We start from the raw sequence: 20,783 nt of genomic DNA, 5'->3' as shown, positions 1-20,783 counted from the left end.
TGAGAAACATATGCTCCCAGTCTGCCAATTTTCAGAGGGAACCGAGGCCCCAGTTTAGCAAAAGTCGTAAAGTGCAGGTTCAACTTTACAGGTAGGAGCAATCCCCATGAAATTAACTGATCAGAGACAGCATGAAAGGCAACTCCATACCAAGTGTGCACTGTTGTACTGTGGCTTGCAGGTGCACAGCCCTCTATCAGGATCAGGCCTTTCCCTGCAATATACTGTTTTGAGGCAGCAGAACACAGATGCAATGGGATGCCATTACAGACAGTACTAAGCTTTCAGATTCTAAACCCTTTATTTCTTTTCAAGGAAGATCCATTTCACTGCAGCACTTGATTTTCCAACTATATTCCTGCCTTTTACCCTGTTTTCCAGCTGCACAAGGAAGTCAACTGCCTTGCTCAGGGTTACACTAACTGATCTACTGGGGAAATAAAGGCTATTTCTGGCAGCTGAGATGTCTTTCCAATCATTCATTGCCATAAAATTCCAGTTCTAATAAACCAATTTATAACCTACAATGTGCCAGATGAGGTGTGTCTGGTTCATCTGCACTACTTTTGCCCGATGTGCATGTGTATGCACACTACATTGTGTAGTGCTTTATCATGAGGTTATTTTCAATAAGCAATAATAATATTTCCATTATGAGATGAGATTTACTAAGGACAGTTGTGTGTACTACAGTGCACTGAAACAAGCAATGTTCCTAAAGGCTATTTTGCTCTGTTCTGGTTGTATGGTGTCAAACCTTCACATCCACTAACAGTTAAGCCCAATGAGGCGGTTGACTGATAAACTGTACAATCAAACCTGTTCGTATAGCTGCTATATATTCATTTTACAACAAAGATTGTATGTGCAGCTCTGTCTTTCTCTATTCCCTCCACCACATCTTGTAAGCTGAAGTAATTCAGTGCAGGTGGCATTTGTATTACTGTATCATCTATCTACAGGAGAGGAACTCCTGAAAGGCAGAGCAAGCCAACAGCTCAAGCCCAGCTCATATTCACCCTAATGACAGTATGTAAGATTTTCTGGCCTTTCAGCAACTTTATCACCTGATGTCAGCATGCATTTCAGGAGGTTTTTAACTAGGAATTCACTGATCAGACAAAGAGAATTGTCTCTGAAGAACAGTACAGTCACAGAGGACTTACGGCACGCTCAATTTATATAGCCCTATCTGCTCAGGAAGCAACTTACCTGATTCAGACTCCTCATATAATGCAGCAATAAACAGTGTCTTACATTAACGACAACTGAAATACTGAATAAGCAACTTGAACAACTGCATTTGTTCCACCCAGAGAACAGGGTGAAATAACCAAATAATCACCAAATAATCACTGTAGGGGTGGGGGAATCTATATTTTATGTTTACGGGTTAAAAGTACTATTTTTCAATGTCTACGACCTTTTTCTGAGCTACTGGTCAATTTGTATTTAACCAAGTAAATCAATATAGTGTCATATGCAAATATCTTGCATGTACAAATATGTAAATACATGCATATAGACATGCTTATTACCATGCATAAAACCTGCACAGACGTAACTGTGTAAGTAATTAAAGGAAGAAGTCAATTGTACCCAATATAGAGGACAAAGGCCACATTCTAAGCCAAAACTCTCTCTTCTTAGGCAAGACATTTTGAACTTTCCCATTTCAGTTTTGCTACCTGTATATTGACAGTATCTTTTTTCCATTAACTGTGCTGCTTGGATGAATATAGTTTTTAGCCATTCAGTTAAAGATTCTACCAAAATATTACTAGCAAGCACACATGCAAAAAGCTAAATCCCAGGGTGAACTTGGAAACTATTATAAAAATATACTTATATCTAGAAAATCGGCCTGCTCTCAGCTGATATGAGTACCGAATACAGGAACTATGTTAAGAGAATGATCAAAAGAGGGAAGCAGTAGTGGTGTAGAAATCAGTCTCTGTTCTCAGCTCTGCTACCAGTCTAGCAGTCAAAAGCAATACCTGTAAGAAAAGTTGGCTTGGCAGCCTAGAAATCTCCAGGACAAATGATGTTTAGGGAGATAATAGTTCCAAAAGCCCAGGAAGAACATAATAATACCTCTGTGGGCAAGAGAACACATTGCTGTTTACTCATATGGGTAAGAAAGTGGCATTTGATACCCCTTCACCTCACCCATTAAGTTCTGTCTTCAAAGCATGGGAGCACAAGTACAGTCACCATGAGGGTAAATGCTATTACTTAATATTGTTATTTGCATATCATGTCTATTAAATCTGAACAATATGCCAAGACAAGAGGAGCTGCAAGAGAAGCATAAAATGAAGCTAATGCAACACATTCTAGATAAACTGTGGAAGCAGATGGAAAAGTCAAAATACAATTCAGATAAGACAAGTGATTGTACAACTCTACATTCATCTGGACAAATTTTAAAAAAGGCAGGGGGGAACACCAGAGAAATATCCACTGGTTACAACATAATGAAAACCAAACATTAGCCAGTCATGCACTCTGAGCAAAAGAGAAATCATTGATCATTTCAGTTCTAACAGAAACATATAAGTTCCTCAGGTACAAACTTCTTGAAAGAGGGTATTACAAAGCAAGCTGTTCCTCAGTATTGACTCCAGACAGCACAATTCACACTGGGAACAGTCACTAAACAAAACCCTGGAGCTGTTTCCTCTCTTTTCTGGTCTCTGTGCCTGCAAGGGCGGAGGCACCAGCAACCACAGCAATAAAAAGCAGTGGCCACATCAGCTGGCAGTGGTTTCCTCCCTTCATGGCTCTAGGAGAACAGCTCATATTTTATTCATGAAAAATGAGGCCTCTGGAGGTCTAAGCAAAAAACCAGGAAGTAAATATTTCTTGGGGGCAGTCAGTCACAAGCTGGCAAGTATCCAGGACATCAAGAAGGAGAGGCAGGGGTGGAGGATGGAAGCCTGAAAGCTCCCTTCCTACCAGCCTTCCTGTGATGGAGGATCACAAGGGGCAAACTGCACCCTGAATGTGCTGTGAGGGTGACCCAGTGCAGCAGGGAACTCAGCTGGTGTCCTGTAGTGAGGGTCCCACAGGGGGTCACTGCATTGCAGGGGGAATGCATGCTGCACAGCCAGCGTGGATGCATACCAGGATGGGAACCTTCCAAGGTTTCGAGAGGCTGATGTTTACCCCAGCCATATACCTAAACTGTTGCTTTGAGTTCTCCAGGTAAGCTCTTTTCCCACTTTGCCCCACTCTTCTCACACCCTAAAACTACACCACCCTAAAGGCTGATTTGCACGTGGCTTCAGGATAGGAGCACATCTGAGCTCAGAATAAGCACCTTCCTGGGAAAAGAGGTCTTCTCTTCCCACATAGCTAGACAGCTTCTTCCATTTCCTTGTGCCCCCAGTAACAAAGACCACCCTTAATATCAGAAAATGATCTTCTGCAGTCCTTCACTTTCCTGAGAAGACAGATGTGAAGCTGCAGATGTCATTTGTCGACCACTAACTGGAGACACAGAAGTGTCCTGTATGCTCAAACTGTGTGCAGAGGAGCAACCGTCGGTCCCCTCACAGCTCAAACCTAACACACAGCACTAGCTGCTCCTGATTTCATAAACTTTACCATCAGGTTGACTGTTTCTGAACTCGTAATTATTTTGCACAGGACACAGTAACAAGACCTGTCTGAGAAGTCTGAACTCCTCCTTGCAGATTTCTGGAATCTGCAGGGAAAGAAAGAAGCTACCTATTACTTTCTAACAGACTTCCTAAAGGAGGGCATGTACACGGGAAGATTCATCTCTTGAAAATTACAGAAAAAATGTAGCATTTTACATTAACATTCATCCTTCACTGTTTTAATTACCGTCTAATGAACATTAGCCCTCAGAATATGTCCCCTGCTGGGCTGGGCAAATGAGAAACAAGTTATAGCAGGGCAGTCAGAATGAAAGGAAGGAAAAAACCCAAGACAGTAAACCCCCACACACATCAGGAGAGGCAGCAAAATGCGCCCTGGGATGCAGCAGCCAACATTCATTTAATAATGTCAATGTTTTATATGCAAAGCTTTCCTGGGTGGTAGTAAAATATATGGATTAATAATGCCATGTGGTGGGATTAGATAAAAAAAATATCAATATTTAAGGTGCTCTTTATGGTATGGGGGAGTAAGGGGAGGAAGAAATAATCCTCTATCAGTACAAGCATCACCTAAGATTACTGTTGCAGAAGAAATTTTTAAACAATAAAACCCACTGAAAACCACCCCTAAATTAAATCCTGGTTTTACTCAAGTCCATGGGAGTTTTCACCTGCACTGCCACAGGACTGGGACTACACTTATTTCTCATTAATTAGTTTATTTTTAAAATCCCACTCAAATGCATCCAGCTGCCTCTAGCATGCAAACACACAAAGCCCACTGGAAACTGAAGTTCAGACAAGCAAATTCTGGTTGGTATCGGAAACCTCATCCTTCAGAACCACGATACTTCTTTGCTCTTTAGTTACTAACCAATACATGCACCCAACTTCCCCCTCAACAAAACTTAGCCCCAAATACCTACAACAGAGATTACAAAAAAACCCCAAAATCTACTTTAAAAACTCTCAGAACAGACAAATATTTTAAGCACTCTAACTAGAGGCCAATTTGAACAGGCTTTTTAAATTCAAAGCTCTTTAAAAGCGCTACTAAAAATCAAGCTATTAAGAAAATAAACATTTAAATAAAAGGTGAGCAAAATCCTCACATCACAAATGTTTATACCAGGTGTACCGTAGCATCTGTCTGGCCTCTGTGAAAGTGTTAACAATTAAACTTATCCAGGGGGAGCCCAAAACCATTTTGCAAAATCTGACACCAAACCTGCGATGTATAAGCATATCTTTAAGTATCTGGATATATCCTAAAGACAGCCTGTCAATTTACCAAATAAAAAAAGTACTAAGCAATCTCTATGTAAGATGTGGTTTCAGACTTCTCCAAGCCAATTTTGACAGAAACACTTTATCCTGTGACTTGCAGTGTGAAAGCTATACAACCAACCAAGGAAGCTGATTAAGCACAGCTTCTATGACACCAAAGTGGTCTAAGGTGCTTTGGATGCGTGTAACAAAGAAGACTGATAGAAGGCTTTTTCCTTCCTGCTACAGTTAAAACTGCTTTGAGAAAGTGCAGGTAAAAAAAGTTACAAAAGAAGGGATATATACACTAATGTTTAACTTTACTTGATTAGATTAACTGTGTTACTTTGACACACCATTAAATAAAGATTTACTGGAAACTAGACAAGATAGGTATACTGCCTCATTTTGTTTACAATGTCCTGTTCTTACATAGCACTTAAATGCAGTATCAATGAAGTGACAGATTACTCTGCTGCTTCAATGGAGCTCTCTCAACACTGGAACTTACTTAACCCTTTCCTGTTGAGTTTGCATTTTAACAGGACCATGACCTTACAATGAGTCAGTAGAAAAAGAGCAACCCAACTGCAGGGAAATCAGGTGTTTTCAAGGAAGTCACTAAACACCAGGACATACACCAACCTGATCATCTGTGTTCAAACCTGCAGATGAGTCTCACTCGGTAAGACATGCTCTCATAGGATTTGTTGACTTGGAAGGGGCAAAGCCAGATGACTAATACAGGAAAGAGAAACTTTTTCTCTCCTCACCCCCCATTCCTCAGACTTCTGTGATAACTTCACTAATGTAGCACTAGAAACAATGAACAGCAAATGTCTTTAATAGGAGGATATATGGAACCTAATTAAGGCGAGGGAAGTTTAGGGAGGCAGCCCTAAATTTAGGGAGTTTATTTAGACCAGGTGGAATGGAGCCTGGATTGCAGGGCTAATATCCAAAGATTTTCCTCCACAGGAGTGTCCTGTCACATCTCATTTGAAAGATGCTGCCTGGAGCTCTAGGGCTGACCAGCACCATGCTGGACTGCAGCCAACTCTGACTGTACAGTGCCAGCTAGCGCAGTACCTGGGCTGTGCTGGACTTTAACCCCATAAAACAGAATACACCTTCACCCAGTAACACAGGACTGTTTCTTTTCACATTCTTCCAGACTAAGGAAAGGTTCACAAGCCATTTTCTCTTGGGACAATCAAAGTCCATGTGCATATTTGCTCTAGACTTAATATACCAAATCATCATATAAACCCCAAATTGATATGCAGCCACTAAAACAAATCTTAGGAGTACAAGTGCTATTTTTCATTGCATACCTAGGCAAAATTCAGCCATACACACAGAGGTCCAAAGATAACAACCACATTGTTATTTTTTTTAGATTTTTTTACTTCATCTATTATTCTACAGTGAAGCCAGACTCAACTCTTACCTTAATCTTTTGCTAAATTCCTCCTTTTTGCTTTAGGAACATCCTGGTTTGGAATACTGCAGCTCTTCCTTCTGGTATTTCTAAATCCACACTCTGCAGACTTGCAGGAATCCACAGTGCTACAACCTGGTAATTCCTGCACTCCTGATAAACAACAACATTATTGCATTTTCATCTTTGACATACAGAAAATGAGTGCAATTTAACGTTACTTAAGATCTGTTTTGTTGCATTCAGCCAAACAAGGTCTCTGATCAAGTTTTGCCCAGCATTTAAGAGACTAGATGCAGCTGAAATGGATTGCATAATGCCATACAGTACCAATTAGAGGCAGTCAGTAGAGAATATTACCAGACTGCTGACCTAAGGAATGAACACAAGATGCAGTGGATGCACTACACAGAAATATCATGCTGTGTCATGGCTACACTGTGTCTGACCAAAAGTCAAGCGATACTGTAACTCTTAAAAAAATAAAATCCACTTTGTATCAACTTCATTGCAAATTTCCTTTGAAGTTTCTGATAAACATCAATCAAGTCAGTCCACATTCCTATCATTATGGGAAACAGAGGCCGCGGAGACCGAGTGTTGCGTCTGAAAACACAAAGCAGCACACTGGTGAAAGAATAGATGAACCCAGACCGTCTACCTCGATTTCAAACTGCTGGATGGTATCATTCATCAGAGCTTAGCTGACACCATCCTCAAATCACTCCCCTGCTTTTATACCAGCTTGAGGCTGAGTCTTTAAGGAGAAGGCTCACAGAGCCATTAGGATCGTTCTTTTCCATCAAGATCCTTCCTCTTATGTAAGGGACTCCCAGCAAGGCACTCGCTGCTGCAGGATGCTCTTTGCAACATCTACATTTAGCAACAGAAGACATGCGCACAATCGCTTTCTCAGCTTCCTCAGCAAAAAGAGGGAGTCCGTGTTCTCCCCAGAGGCAGACGTTACTAATGGTGACACAAGATCCTGACACGGAGGAGAAAAGGTACTGCTCCACGCCAGCCCCAAGCTGCAGGTACAAGCAGCCGACTGCTCACAGGGTGACTGCCACAAGAAGAAAAGCCTGGCAAGCACAAAGGATCGTTCCCCTCTCCTACACTTTCAGCGTTATCAACAGTGTTAGTAACCAGCAACTACATTTTGGCATCTAGGAAATTGCATGCTTGAAGAGTTTACCTTTTTTTTTTTTTTTTTGCAAACAAGTGAGGAATTCTAGGAGAAAGTCTGTTCTCTTGGGTGTCATGGGTGACCCTATGTGGCTTTTAATACAGGTGTCCGTACTCCCTCTACTGACTAGAGCTGTAACCACACAACTGGGCTTGCACTGGACACTCCTCGTTCTCTACTACATGCTTAAAAAAAAAATAAATAAAAAATTCAATTACATTGTTAGTCTTAAGCATCCAAGGAGCAGGAGAGTAGGACTAGCAGTTCACTGCTCCTGAATCTTTTTCTTGTTACCTAGTGTAAAGCACTGGTCAAATTATAATTTGTTCCTCAACACATGCATAACAATCATAATAAAGCTTCTCTGGCTTAAAATTGCAGTGAGCTAAATCCACTCTTTTAAGTATTTTTAGGTGCTTATAGAAAAGAATTGTAAATATATACAACATTAGAATGTGCTGGTAGCGATTCAGCTGGTAAGCTGAAACTGATCTTTCTGTCTACTCTGTCACAACAGCCTGTGACTTGCCTCACTTCTAGCAGTATGAATTTCCTAACTGCAGACTGAGATGGCATGCTGCTTAGAATTTCATGTGACAGCATTAAAAAAACATTTAAAGGTATTTAATGAAAATGTAAAAAGCAATGAGATGTCGTAAATAAAAGTGCTCAGGTAACAAGGCGGGCAGATGTCTGGCTGTATTTACCCAGACTTCTGGTAAGCTGCCGTTGCTCTACAGCTACTAAAGATGGTAATGAGAGAGGAAGGATGAGGCAGCGGGAGGGGAAATAAACTAGGATGTGGCAGTTTGCTGGTGGAGTGTGAATGTGTGACTTCAGCCATTATATTTAGGAAGAAATTTTAAATGGTACACATAACATTAGCTCAGATCAGCACAACTGTACTTCCCAGGGACATCCTACAGATAAACGTATGAAGAATGGAGGGGTGCTATGATGCTACAAGAACAAGGACAAATTAATACTGGCATACACCGACAGCATCATCCTCAGTTTTGCTCTAGAGCTCAAGAACAGCAGCTCTACAGGAATCAGGGCCCCTGTCAGTCTGGGTGCAGACACGTTGAGCCAATGAAACCGCCTAATATGGTGATGCCCTGTTTCATAAAGCACCAGTCCAGCCTCCCTTGTAACCATCCCATCATTACTTTCACTCTCTGTATTTTTACCAGCTTCGCTTTATGCTTTCAGCCTCAGTGAAAGCAAGATAAAATGGTTGGTAGCATCAGAATTCATTTCACTGTCTCCAACCTAACTGTGTGATTAGGAGAGCGAGCAAACAGGGAATAGCCTTAAAGGGGACTGCAGACTCCGCATTTCCCTGGCAGCAAGACCATCTGTGCGACGTGACCTACTTGTGGCTGCTGAACACCAGCACGCTGCAATGGGAGGCGACAGCTTTAACTGACTGCAGGGCTGGTGGGGATGGGGAATGGACAGTTGAAGGAGCTTTGCACTTCTCTTAACACTGTAATTTAAGATCACAGCCCCTGGCCTTTTAGACCTGCTGGATAACATATATTAGTGTTAGCCCTAACAATAGTGGTAAGCTGAACTCACAAATTTAACTCAAAAGCAAAATGACCTTGAATATTGAAGAGTTCTCTCCCTTCCAAAACCACTGTATATAAGAAACTTTTTATTACTCATCTGTACCAAATATGCAGTACAGATATATACTTTCAACTAACGATCACCTAAAATTAGTTTCTGCTCTCATGCTTCATTTCTATTGCCTTCTGGATTTTACACCTCACACCCCTCCACCATAATTTCATCACTGTTGCCCTTCGCTGTCTTCAATTACTGCCTCACTTTTAATGTCTTCACTGATTTCAACTTCTTGTTCAAACTAAAAACAAACTATCCTCAGTTTCACCAACCATAGCATGCAAAACAGCAATTCTTTTGCCACAACTTCTGCATTTACCCAGCCCCCTGACAAAACACATTGCATTGGGCTTCAGTTGTCCTGTAGAGGCTAGAGCAGAAGCCCTTGACTGAAGTTGATGTGAGAAAAGCCTCTATACAGTCTTTAAAGGACTTATTCCCTTCCTCAAGCACCTGCAGCTGGGACTTCCTCGCTCCTGTGATGACCACAAGATCACCACTTACTCCTTTGATGGTGATCTCCATTACTAGTAGTATAAGCTCTCTGAATACACTCAAGAGGAACATTCCCCTTGCTAAATCGTTAGCAAAAAGCCTTTATCCGTACTCTATACCGATTACAAAAAATTAGTAAGCTTTTGTGGTGAGCAAGAGACAGGACAGAAAGAATAATCTTAAATTTAAGATTATTCTCCTTTCAGGATGATACAGTACATCTGCATGCAGGTGTATTCAGGTACCGTTGATGACACAACAAAAGAGTTCTGCCATTTCAGCACTGAATTCAAAATTTATTTTATCCTGGATGTATCCTGCGATGTAAACAGACAGACTATGATAAAAACATATGGGATGGATGGGGTTTAAAACTTCCAGCTCATGTACCTGCCACACATCCCTATCAATATTGTGTTTTCAATAAATGCTTGTTCTGTGTTTGGTAAGCTACAGAACCACTGTGAGAAGTTACTGCCTACAAGGGGTTGCAGTGCTTTGGAGACTGTATCAAAAAAATACCTATTGCACTGATTAGCAGAAACTTATCACAAAATCTGTCATCAGGCTCTCTGCAACAATTCTTATGAATGGCGTTTCCTACTGTCCTTTGGGGGCTTATCAGCAGCAATCCTACACACACAGTGGGAGAATGCTGGCCAGGAAAATTTTATCTTATCTAGACGTTGGTACTTCCTAAGAGCTTAACAACTGTGTAATTTGGCAAGAAACCAAAGCACGTCCAGTGTGCTGTACTGACAGACTTTTATGACCAGCAGTGCTGTATGCAGCTGCAGTATTTCACTGTCTCATGTTGGGTTCTGCTGAGTACTGCAGTAAGTTAAATCCAAAGAGAAGAGTAACATAGTGAGTTTGAGGTATTACAGGAAAAACGTAGTCATCTGGTACGTGTTCTACAAACAGCCCGAATACTGAAAAAAGTGCCAACTATCTCACCCTCACATGCCACATAGTTGTGTTATTTAATTTTCTACTTTACCTCCAACGGAGGCAAAGTTAATCCACAGTTAATTCTGCCAGCCGTATAAAGGTACGGACCACTTACAATTTCACCCTTATGTATCCTAAAACCACTAGGAACCATGTACAAATATTAATAAACCCCCCCCATGCAATACAAGATTAAAGCACTGACCACCCTGCCTACACAAAAACTCAAGATATAGGACTGCGCTTTTTGTAACAGAAACTTTACCCTCCGGAGCTTTAGAGCCTTAGAAGAAACTCAGCAAACGCTATCGCTGTCAGGCCACAGGCAGAACCAGTTCTACAGGCTGAAGGCTATGCTCTTATCTGCAAATGCTCACATACCAACCTCAAAACACTAAGTAACAGGTTCTGACAGTAACATCGCAAATGTTGTTGCAAGTGATAGGAAGTTAACCCCTTAGAAGAGCATCACTGCTCACACAGCGCTTCAAATATGATGAGTTCCAACTTCCTACCTCCCACCCACCTTAAATTAGAAACATGTCGCAAGAAATCAGAGGCCAGACTGAAGGACAGGTCCCCTGCTCACTGAACTAACTCAGATGTCATTATGTGGAGCACAAGCTGAGCTTAAAGACCTACCAAGAGGCCCCATTAACTACTGAGGTTTAAAACTAGTGTTGATACACCAATTCTAACAGTCACACTGGAACCAGCCCTCCCATTATAACTACTTACAGTATTTTGCGATGCACCTTTTATTGTTTTCATTTTAGGGAGGGAATAAAGGTAGCTAGAAGAAGAAACAAAGTTTTAGACTCCTGACGTGCAAACATATCGCTGGCTTTATTGATGAACCTGACCAGTCAGTAGGCCAGGGGAAGCAGCCGGACTCAGAAGAGCCGCGCACAAGCCCGCCCAGCCGTGCCGGGAGCGGCCCCCAGGCCTCCCCGCCAGCCCACCCTCAGCAAAGCCCAGCGCCCCAAGGGCCCCGGGCCCGGCCCGCTCCCCTCAGCGGCCCCACGCAGCTGCCGCAGGCGCCGGGCCGGCCGCAGAGCACCTCCAGCGCCCACTCCCGAGGAGGCCGCCCCGGTCGGGCCCTGAGCGCGGGGGAGGGCTCATCCCGCCGGCCAGCCCCGAGAGGCGGGCCCGGCAGCGCGGCCCTCCCCTCACGGAGGCGGCGGGGAGAGGGGCCGGGCCGCCGCCGGCGCAATGGAGGTGGAGGTCGCAGAGGACGAGAAGGCCGGACCCGCTGCAGGCGAGAAGCGGGGATCTACCGACCCTTCGGGGGCCTCTTCGGCCGGCGGCGGCCATTACGAGCTGCCCTGGTGAGGCAGGGAGGCGGCGCGGCCTGCGCGGGGGACCGGCTGCGGGCGGGAGGCGCGGGCGGCCATCGAGCGCCTGCGAGATGGAGTCAGGGGAGGGAGCAGGGCCGGAGGCGCGCGACCATTGGTGCAGAGCGCGGCGGGAGGTGGGGCTTGGCGGGGCTCGGCCTATGGGGCGCGGGGCGGGGCGGGGCGCGCCGTGCCTTTGGCGGGAAGGTGGGGGTGCGGGCTGGTCTGTTGGGCCTGTATACGTACAGGGCTGAGGGGATCGGGTAGGCCGGCCCCGAGGCTCCGGCCTCGGCCAGGCCCGAGCGCTTAGGGCCTCTGCCCGTGCCCGCCAGAACACAGTAGCTGGGTCTGACTCGGAAGCGGGGGTGTCCCCGCAGCGTAGAAGGCTCTGCCTGCACCCAGTAACCTGCCCGGGCAGGACTGGGGCCTGTGTAGGCGGGGGGAGTGGGCACCGGGCAGCCTGGGGTGGAAAGTAAGAAGTCCCTATCGAGTCCAGACACAGTCAGCCCTGCCTTGTGTTAACCGTGAGGGAGTGCACAGCGTGACATCTCCCCTTAGTCCCCATAGCAGACTGAAGTGCCAAACTCGTGTCCGAGTTAAGCATTTTTTCCTTCCTTTTGCTTTTTTTATGCGAATGGAACTAACAACCTTTCAGGAATTAGTGTTGTGGAATGCTGTGCTTAGCAATGAGGGGGGACCCTGCAGCGTTTGCACTGAAGACACCTCAAGTCGTCTGTTCTGTGCTATGTTAACATAATCCTTTTCTGTCAGTGTAAAGCACTGCTAAAGTTTTATTAGATGTGCTGAAGTGTGTGGGGTTTTACTTTTACAGGGTGGAAAAGTACAGACCCATGAAACTATGTGAAATAGTTGGAAATGAAGATACTGTGAGCAGATTGGAGGTTTGTAGCTGTCCCTTTATGGATTAGTTCAAAAAAATAGTTCTGCCTAGATCCACAGACCGTTACAAGCACTTTTGTATTTTTACATCCATACTTGGGTACGTGGAAAAAAAACTTCATGATTTACTTGAGAAATCACACATTTTAGAACATGTTTGAGTGGTGTTCTAAGGAAATATGCTTCTTTGAATTGGGATGTTGTTTAAATTGTCCTTGTTTTGATACATCTTAGAAAAATGTAGCTGTCATAATAATATTGTTTTGGTGAATAAATATAATTTATATAACAACAGAAAGAAACATAAATATAATGTTTTTCTAGAAGAAAAATCTTTTTCTTAACAAATTAGTTTGTGAGCACACAGTATTTGTTAGCAGAAGGCTTGTACTAGCAAGCGTGTAATTACAATGAATGCAGAGGAAAGGCAAGAGTACTAAAGACCTGTGGGATTAAGTGCTTTTAAGTTTTTCCATATTATTCTAGGGACTGAGTTCTAATGGTTCAACTGGGAAAAAAAAAACCAACACAAAAGCAGCCAGGTTTAAAAAAAAAAAAATGAAAGCAGGAGGGGAAAAAAAGAAGCCTGTTTCCCATGCTTGAAATAGAATAGAATTGGAAACTATTTGCTCCTGTTATTTTATTATGTAATTTGCTGTTATTATTCTTTCTTAGGTCTTTGCAAAAGAGGGGAATGTACCAAATATTATAATTGCTGTAAGTATTGTTGTGTTGTACTGTATTTCACTGTGTTGGTCCTGGCTTCTAAAATCTAGCTACAATAGCCTCCCAGTATAGATTTGCATCATGCCTGAATGTGCTGGGTAAGAGCGACAGTGATTGCATGGTCAAGGAGCAACGTTCTTGGCAGAATACACAGTAAACAACCTGCTGTTAAAAACTAACTTGCCTCTGAGATGCCTACTGCAGTGTGTCTTGTGCTTCCCTCTGTGGCATTGCCTCTGTTGGAGGCAGGATCCTGAACTTAGCCAGCCTCTAGTCTGATCCACTGCTGCAGCTGTGAGGAGTGTTGTAGAGAGTACAACTTAGAAAATTACATTAATCTTACCAGCAATTGCTGCATTGTTGCATTTCTAGGGCCCTCCAGGAACAGGTAAAACCACCAGTATCCTCTGCTTGGCTCGTGCTCTGCTTGGTCCTGCATTGAAGGATGCTGTTTTGGAGCTGAATGCCTCAAATGACAGGTGAGAATGAATAAACCTTATCAAACTTTTAATGAAGAAGCAAGTATCCATTTTTATTTTAAACTCAGGCCAGCTTGATAGGCCCGATGCCATAGTAAAGGCCTCTGGTACTTATTTTAATGCAGTTTTCCCAACTAAAAGTTAGGCAGTCTTTGGTGTCCACCTGTCAACATAGGTGATATTACTTGATGTTTTATAAACTTGATAGATATTTTCATACACAAAAATGTAAACAAATGGAGTGCGGAATCCAAAATGGTACTGTTTTCTTGAATTGAAAGAGCTAAGCTTCCCCTTGCCATCATGAAGATACTCCAGAGAATGAAAAGTAAACAAGTTGGTTATACTGAACCTTTTCAGTGTTTAGGAAAAAAAGCAAAGTGAGAGAAATTAAGGCAATAAGGGCAGTTGAGGATTAAAATGTAGGGTATGGGTCTTAGATACGTAGAGGGCACTCACTCTTCTCCAAGGATCAGGCACTGAGGGCTGATTATATTTCCTGAGTTCTGTATCAAACCCATCCTGAAGTATTCTGAGAGTGTTTCCTGGGGGGCTGTTGATAGATTTTACCTACCTTTGTAAATATCAGTTGTAGAAGAGCTATAGTATTCATTTTCTAAACAGAACAAAACAGTAAAATCCTTTATTTTTAAAATTAAGTCTTTGTTGATAGTCTGTCTAGGAAAGTGTCCAAGTTGTGCTAATATGTTGCATTCTATCCCGCTGTTTTTCTTAAACTCTTCTGAGTTACCTCTGGGCCTGTGGATGTAGGTGTGTGAAGTACTGGCAAATCGGTCTTAAACGCTTCTGCACTTGTTCATTTATTACCCCTGCTTTTTGCCAAACATAACTCATTTTGTGGCAGTACTGCAGGTAAAGGTTGCAGTTTTTAAATATATATATATACACACACACATATGTATATATGTATACTGCCACTATTAAAATATCTTTCCAAAACCTCAAAAAATGAGGATTATTGGTGTTTAAATTTGAATTAGTTAGGGAGTCTGGCTTACAACATGGTTTCTCAGCAGTTATACTGGCACAGCTGAAGGAGCAGGAACAAATAGTGGGAGAACAGGGAGCTCAGGAGCGCTTCAGCCACTGTTGCTGCTGAATAAAATCTGTTATGCAATTTCACCCAACTGATCATGAGTCACTTGAATTATTGTTCCAGAGGCATTGATGTTGTGAGAAACAAAATCAAAATGTTTGCCCAGCAAAAGGTCACACTTCCAAAAGGTCGGCATAAAATAATCATCCTTGATGAAGCAGACAGGTGCGTTGTTTTTTTCTTGACTTTAGCTACTACGTGAAATGTGTTGCATCTATCCTGTTGTATTAGGCAGTCTTAGATGTTTCTATCAGGCCATCAAAAATAATTTGTTAGGAAATAAATATGCATTCAACAGTGTTCTTAGGAGATTACTCATACCAAGCAGAGATCATTGCTTCAAAGGAGATGCTGAATATTGAGGTGAAACACTTTGTGATTTAACTGGATATGAAATAGTGTCTTCCAGTTTACTTTCTCTTTGAAAACAGTCTGGCTTGCCTAGACTATTTCACTGGAAGAAAACAGGACATTCTCCTCCATCTGCCTATAAGTAGTAGTATTCGTAGCAGTTTTCTTCAGAGTATTAATGATTTAATTTTGCACGTTATATTTATGGAGGTCTTGGTGACTGCCTGCATTGTTGGATGATTTGGTCACATGACTAAAAAAAGCTGCTTCATTTATCGAACCAGAATATCAAGTCATTTACAAAACACTGTTTAATATCAGTAAACTATGAAGCTTGTGTAAAAATAGTTATTAGGTTGCACCTGTAAGTCATGAAGGGCAAAATCTGTCCTAACTCCTTTTCTCCCCTAGCATGACAGATGGAGCACAGCAAGCACTGAGAAGAACAATGGAAATTTATTCCAAAACAACGCGCTTCGCGCTTGCGTGCAATGCCTCAGACAAAATCATAGGTAAAGTGCTGCTAGTCCCTGAGTGTTTTTATCATATGTTCTCCATACTGTTGGCTAACTTCCAAGGCTGTTTTCAGAAATACCTTGGACCTGCTTGTTGCAGGAAACCATGGTACTTCTGAAAAATCAAGCCACCTGTACATCCAGCTAATAAAAGAAGAGTGTACTTATGTAGCAAATGAACCCTCTGAATAGCTGGTTTTGATGGATAGTGCTGTGCGTGACTGCAGCAGCAGATTTCTCATACTTAGGGCTTAATCTCCATCCAACTCTGCTACAGTTAAAGCTGTTTGATGTATTGTTTACGGGATATTGCACACCTTTCGTTGTCCTTTCTGAAACATAATCTTTAAGTTTACCTATAGGCTAACACATTGTTGACCTTTAGACTTTTCTTGTTTAGCCGTTAAAATAGCATGATAAACATACATTCAGAAAACCCAGAAAACAGAAGAAGCTGAGCTTCATATATATTTGCACATATCTGGAAAAACTCAAATAGCACATTTGGGCTCAAGAGAAGGACTGAAAGATATGCTTAAGGAGATGCTATATTCTGTTTGGAGCTGACTTGTTCTTTTTCTTTGAAAGAAGACAAATGATGAGTTGGAAACTGAGATAGCTTCTTCCAAGATGAAAACAAATGGTTGGGGGATTTTTTTGAGAAAAGAGGGAAATACTAATTATACATCTCTGCCCTCAGAACCTATTCAATCCCGGTGTGCAGTGCTGCGTTACACCAAGCTGACAGATTCACAGATCCTTGCAAGGCTACTGAAAATTGTTGAGAAAGAAGATGTACCATATACAGATGATGGACTGGAAGCCATTATCTTCACAGCCCAAGGGGATATGAGACAGGTAAAAGAAGGGCAATGAAACAAAGGCTTCTGTTTAAAGCAAAAGAACCTTCGAATTGTGGCTCTGGAGGATTTATTTTTGGAGAGGTAAAGCAAAGGGAGGTGACCTGTGGCACAAAAGTAACTAAACTATTTGGTTTTGTGAGGTTTTAAAGTGGATCTGCTCCTGAAAAGTGAGTTGATGGGAACTGGATACTGAATTTGTGGGAAGGAACAAAAATCTGTATACATTTGTAGTTTCCTGTGTTGCTTAATTGAAAACTGCTTATTTAGCATCATTTTCTGAAAAGTGTATTTCATCCTGAGGGGAGTTAGAAGTACAGCACTTCAGAAAATTATTTCAGAAAACAAATGAAGTCTTATTTTTTCTTTCACAGGCTTTAAACAACTTACAGTCCACATATTCTGGATTTGGCTTCATAAACAGTGAAAATGTCTTTAAGGTTAGTTATAGCATAAAACAGTGATGCTAGAACTTGAGCACTACAGCTGTGTGAGAACTTTGATCAGGTACATAACCCTTTGAAAGTGCTTTGTCAGTTTGCAGACAGCACTATGTATGTAGCAATTGCAGCACTGGGGTGTAAAAGAGGGCATGTGCCTTTTGAAAAGGGAGAGAGCACTTGCGGTCCCTAATGGCACATCTGAGACTGTGGTTTTCCAGCTCTCTCAAAGCACGTGAATCACAACAGCTGGGAAATTTCACAGTGATCACTTTAGAATCTATTACCTGGGTGTTCTTGTTTCGTGCTATTGTGCCTGCCATGGCAGGATAGCTGAAAAGTCATATTACTGAAAATTAATTCTGTATTACAGAATATGTCTGGTTTAGTACTTGAACTGTATAGAAGCTTGGTGAAAATACTAGACTTTTAACATAGAGTCTTCTAATATTTTGAAGCGTAATATTTCTCTTTGATATAGGTATGTGATGAGCCTCATCCTCTGCTTGTGAAAGAAATGATACAACACTGCATAAATGCAAATATTGATGAAGCATACAAGGTTAGTTTTCATGCATTGTGTCGGCATAGACAATTTTTCTCTACAGAATTCTTGTTTGTTTTGAAGAAATCATGGTGTGTGTTGTACTTTAGGGTAAAGGCAATACCATGTAGGTGAGTTGATGAATTAAGTCCTTTTTATGGAAGAGTTTTTCAGATGAATAAGCCAACAAGCAAAAAAGCCATGTATTGAAATTGCTTGCTAAACAATCGAGGTTAAATCATCTGATAAATAGTGTGTGTCATTCCAGTAGTTATGTACAGCTATTCCAAAAGTGAATATACTTGCCTTGCCAGGTAAGTGAGAGATTATTCTTGCCTGCACAGATTCTTGCACACCTGTGGCGACTTGGATACTCTCCAGAAGATGTGATTGGCAACATCTTCCGTGTGTGTAAAACCTTTCAAATGCCAGAATATCTGAAACTGGAATTCATCAAGGTTAGTACTAACCTAGCTCCTGGTAGGATCTTTTGGGCCTTTTTAAGAGGATGTGATCCGTAATGCAGGGGCAGCCTCAGGGTTTTCTGTTTGAGATTTGCTGTACATAAGCATGAAAAAAGTATTTCTTAACTCATTACTGCTTCCTTTCCCACCCTGCATTATCAGTTTGTCAGTAAGAATGGTCACTAGAACTTTTGACATTTAATCACCCGCGGAAGGGCCGAAAGTCACTTTAGTGATCGACTAGAATTAATAACAGATGTGATGCTGGCTGAATTTATTATTTACATCAAAGCCTTAAATAACTCCTTGAGAACTTTCTTCAAGCACATACTTGAATCTAGTGTGATAAATAGTGAGATACTAAATTATATGAACAGCCAACTGACAAATGGTAAACTGATGTAGTGGAATCACTCTTCATATTTAAAACCTGTCCTCGAATGTATGCACCTTGCTTCTTGTAAAGGAAGTGGGGAAATACAGGCTTCAATTTAGGAAAAAAAAAAAAAAAAGCATTCTAGTTGGTTTCCATGAGAAGACACTTCCATGAGAAGTGAAGTTTAAGTGACTTGGTCTCTTAGCCGTAAGGGATATGTTCTATTTAGTCATTACTGATACTATACATAGACTGGGGGAGAAAACTGAAGTTTTTACGATGTCTTTATCTCTAGGAAATTGGGTACACTCATATGAAGATAGCAGAAGGTGTGAACTCACTTCTACAAATGGCTGGACTGCTGGCCAGGCTGTGTCAGAAGACTGCAGCCCCTGCAGCGAGTTAGGTATGTCACTGAGCTGAAGCGTGCATTCTGGAAGGTGAAGGCCTGGCGTGCAGGCTCAGCAGCTCTGTGTGTGTCTTGAATTCTGCATGCAAAGAGCCTGTTCCCTTGGTTTTACTAAATTGCAGAAAATAATCAGGTTCTGTTGTAAAAATGTTTTGTACTTTTTTTTATTTAGACCAATAAAGCTTTAAAATTTACTCTTACATGTTTTATAACTGAAGTAGAAAAAGAGAACTCTGACAGTCCAGAGCAGTAAGGTCTGTCTAGTGCACTCATCAGAACTGCTTATGTCAGTGGTACATAGCAGAGACTTAACAGCAGCAGAAACAAAAACTGAATCCCGTTGTCAGTGATTATACTTCAAGCCTGGTCATGAGTGGTGGTCTTACTGAGAACATGAAGGAAAAACTGCACAAAATAAGGCATTAAATGAAGTTACAATTGAGGTATGCTGAGCAGGTGTTACTCCTGGGTGCTGTGAGTAAGGAAGATATTTTCACTATACAGGAGAAATATTACACATTTCTTAATGGTGCCAGCTATTTATTTTGGATATTCCTTTCGTAATCTTTAAAAAAAACCCTAAATTCTGGGATGCTCTTCATTTAAGATCCCTTTTCTGTTCTTGCCTGTCCAGGTTCAGTAATGTCATTTTACCATAGTTTCAGCATACCAAAAACCATCATGCTTTCCTGTGTGTTCAGTTTTGGAAACCACCTTGCTAGTGCAGATGAGCAATAAAGCGTGAAACGCAGAGCAAAAGCAAGAATAAATTGAATTTGACCACTTTCATTGCAGATGTGAGATGGGTGTCTCCAAGCAGAGCCATCTTTATATTAAGCACATCCTGGTTAGAGCGGTGAAACAAAACACAGTAGAGGTACAAGTTACCGGTGCCTGCACTTTGCCCTGCCCAGTCTGTTGATGCTTTCCACCCCAAGCGTTCAGATGCCCACGCCACAGCTGACTTGGGGCCAAACTGATCTTCACTGGCAGGATGTTGGCTGGCCCCTCACTGGAGTGAGGGCTGGGTACACCCTCCATTTCACTGCCTCAGCTGCAGGGATAGTGAGTTTCAACAACGAGAGCTGCTAGCATCTTAAATTGCCCCATCAAGACTTTCTGCAGCTCCTCTGACGGAAGCTTTTTTAATTCAAAGGGCAGGAGAGCAAGTTAGTCAACAGCTAAAACGTGGATGCATTTGAGCTTATAAAGCAAACAAAATAATGGATGTAATGCTCAAAGTACATCCTTCCTTCACTAGACTTTCATCAAACTTACCTTTGGATTCCCAGCCAGTGAATTGTCACTACTAGCACAAACACTGTTAAATATACAACTAATAATTTGGTATTAAGGAAGTTAAGCTGCTGAGTTCTTTACTGACACAGCATCACAGCTTTTGTCTCCACAAATTTAAATAAGGCACGTTTAAACAATAGGTTAATTTTCCTTGGCTGTACATCACTGTCTTTGCTTTCTAGTTAAATATGTTCATTGCTGAACAGGGAATGAAGAGGTGTTACTGCAGAAGTTTCGTAAAATAGCAGCTAGTGTATCTGGGGGACTCACAAGGCTGGGCCTCACCCCACTGGATGTACCTGCCTGGGCATCGTCTGGTTTGCTCTGTGGGTGGAGGGTGAGAGACACGGAGAGTCACAGTTCCTCTTC

General features: G+C 42.0%; 2 protein-coding genes across 3 annotated transcripts in view; one reads left to right on the top strand and one right to left on the bottom strand.

Annotated features, from left to right (window-relative positions):
- Nucleotides 1-11,553, bottom strand: part of CLIP2 (CAP-Gly domain containing linker protein 2) — a 101,057-nt gene extending 89,504 nt beyond the window's left edge. The window contains exons 1-2 of one of the 2 annotated variants that reach the window (XM_056337978.1): nt 11,339-11,553; nt 6,346-6,489 (exon numbers count right to left, since the gene is read on the bottom strand). The gene's annotated coding sequence lies outside the window, so the exon portion shown is untranslated. Of the gene's footprint in view, nt 1-6,345; nt 6,826-11,338 lie in introns of those variants that run through there. The other variant, XM_056337897.1, reaches the window with a different exon arrangement.
- Nucleotides 11,554-11,696: 143 nt separating this feature from the next.
- RFC2 (replication factor C subunit 2) lies at nt 11,697-19,309 on the top strand. The gene is made up of 11 exons (XM_056338513.1): nt 11,697-11,928; nt 12,767-12,836; nt 13,510-13,551; nt 13,933-14,039; nt 15,220-15,321; nt 15,919-16,019; nt 16,723-16,880; nt 17,257-17,322; nt 17,804-17,884; nt 18,211-18,324; nt 19,002-19,309. Exons 1-11 carry the CDS (start codon nt 11,813-11,815, stop codon nt 19,110-19,112), a joined length of 1,068 nt encoding a protein of 355 aa, XP_056194488.1. The 5' UTR covers nt 11,697-11,812; the 3' UTR covers nt 19,113-19,309.
- The last annotated feature ends 1,474 nt before the right edge of the window (nt 19,310-20,783 follow it).

The sequence above is a fragment of the Falco biarmicus genome, chromosome 1 (genome assembly GCF_023638135.1).
Source record: "Falco biarmicus isolate bFalBia1 chromosome 1, bFalBia1.pri, whole genome shotgun sequence".
In the NCBI taxonomy this organism is placed as follows: Eukaryota; Metazoa; Chordata; class Aves; order Falconiformes; family Falconidae; genus Falco; species Falco biarmicus.
This window is presented reverse-complemented; position numbering and strand designations above follow the sequence as displayed.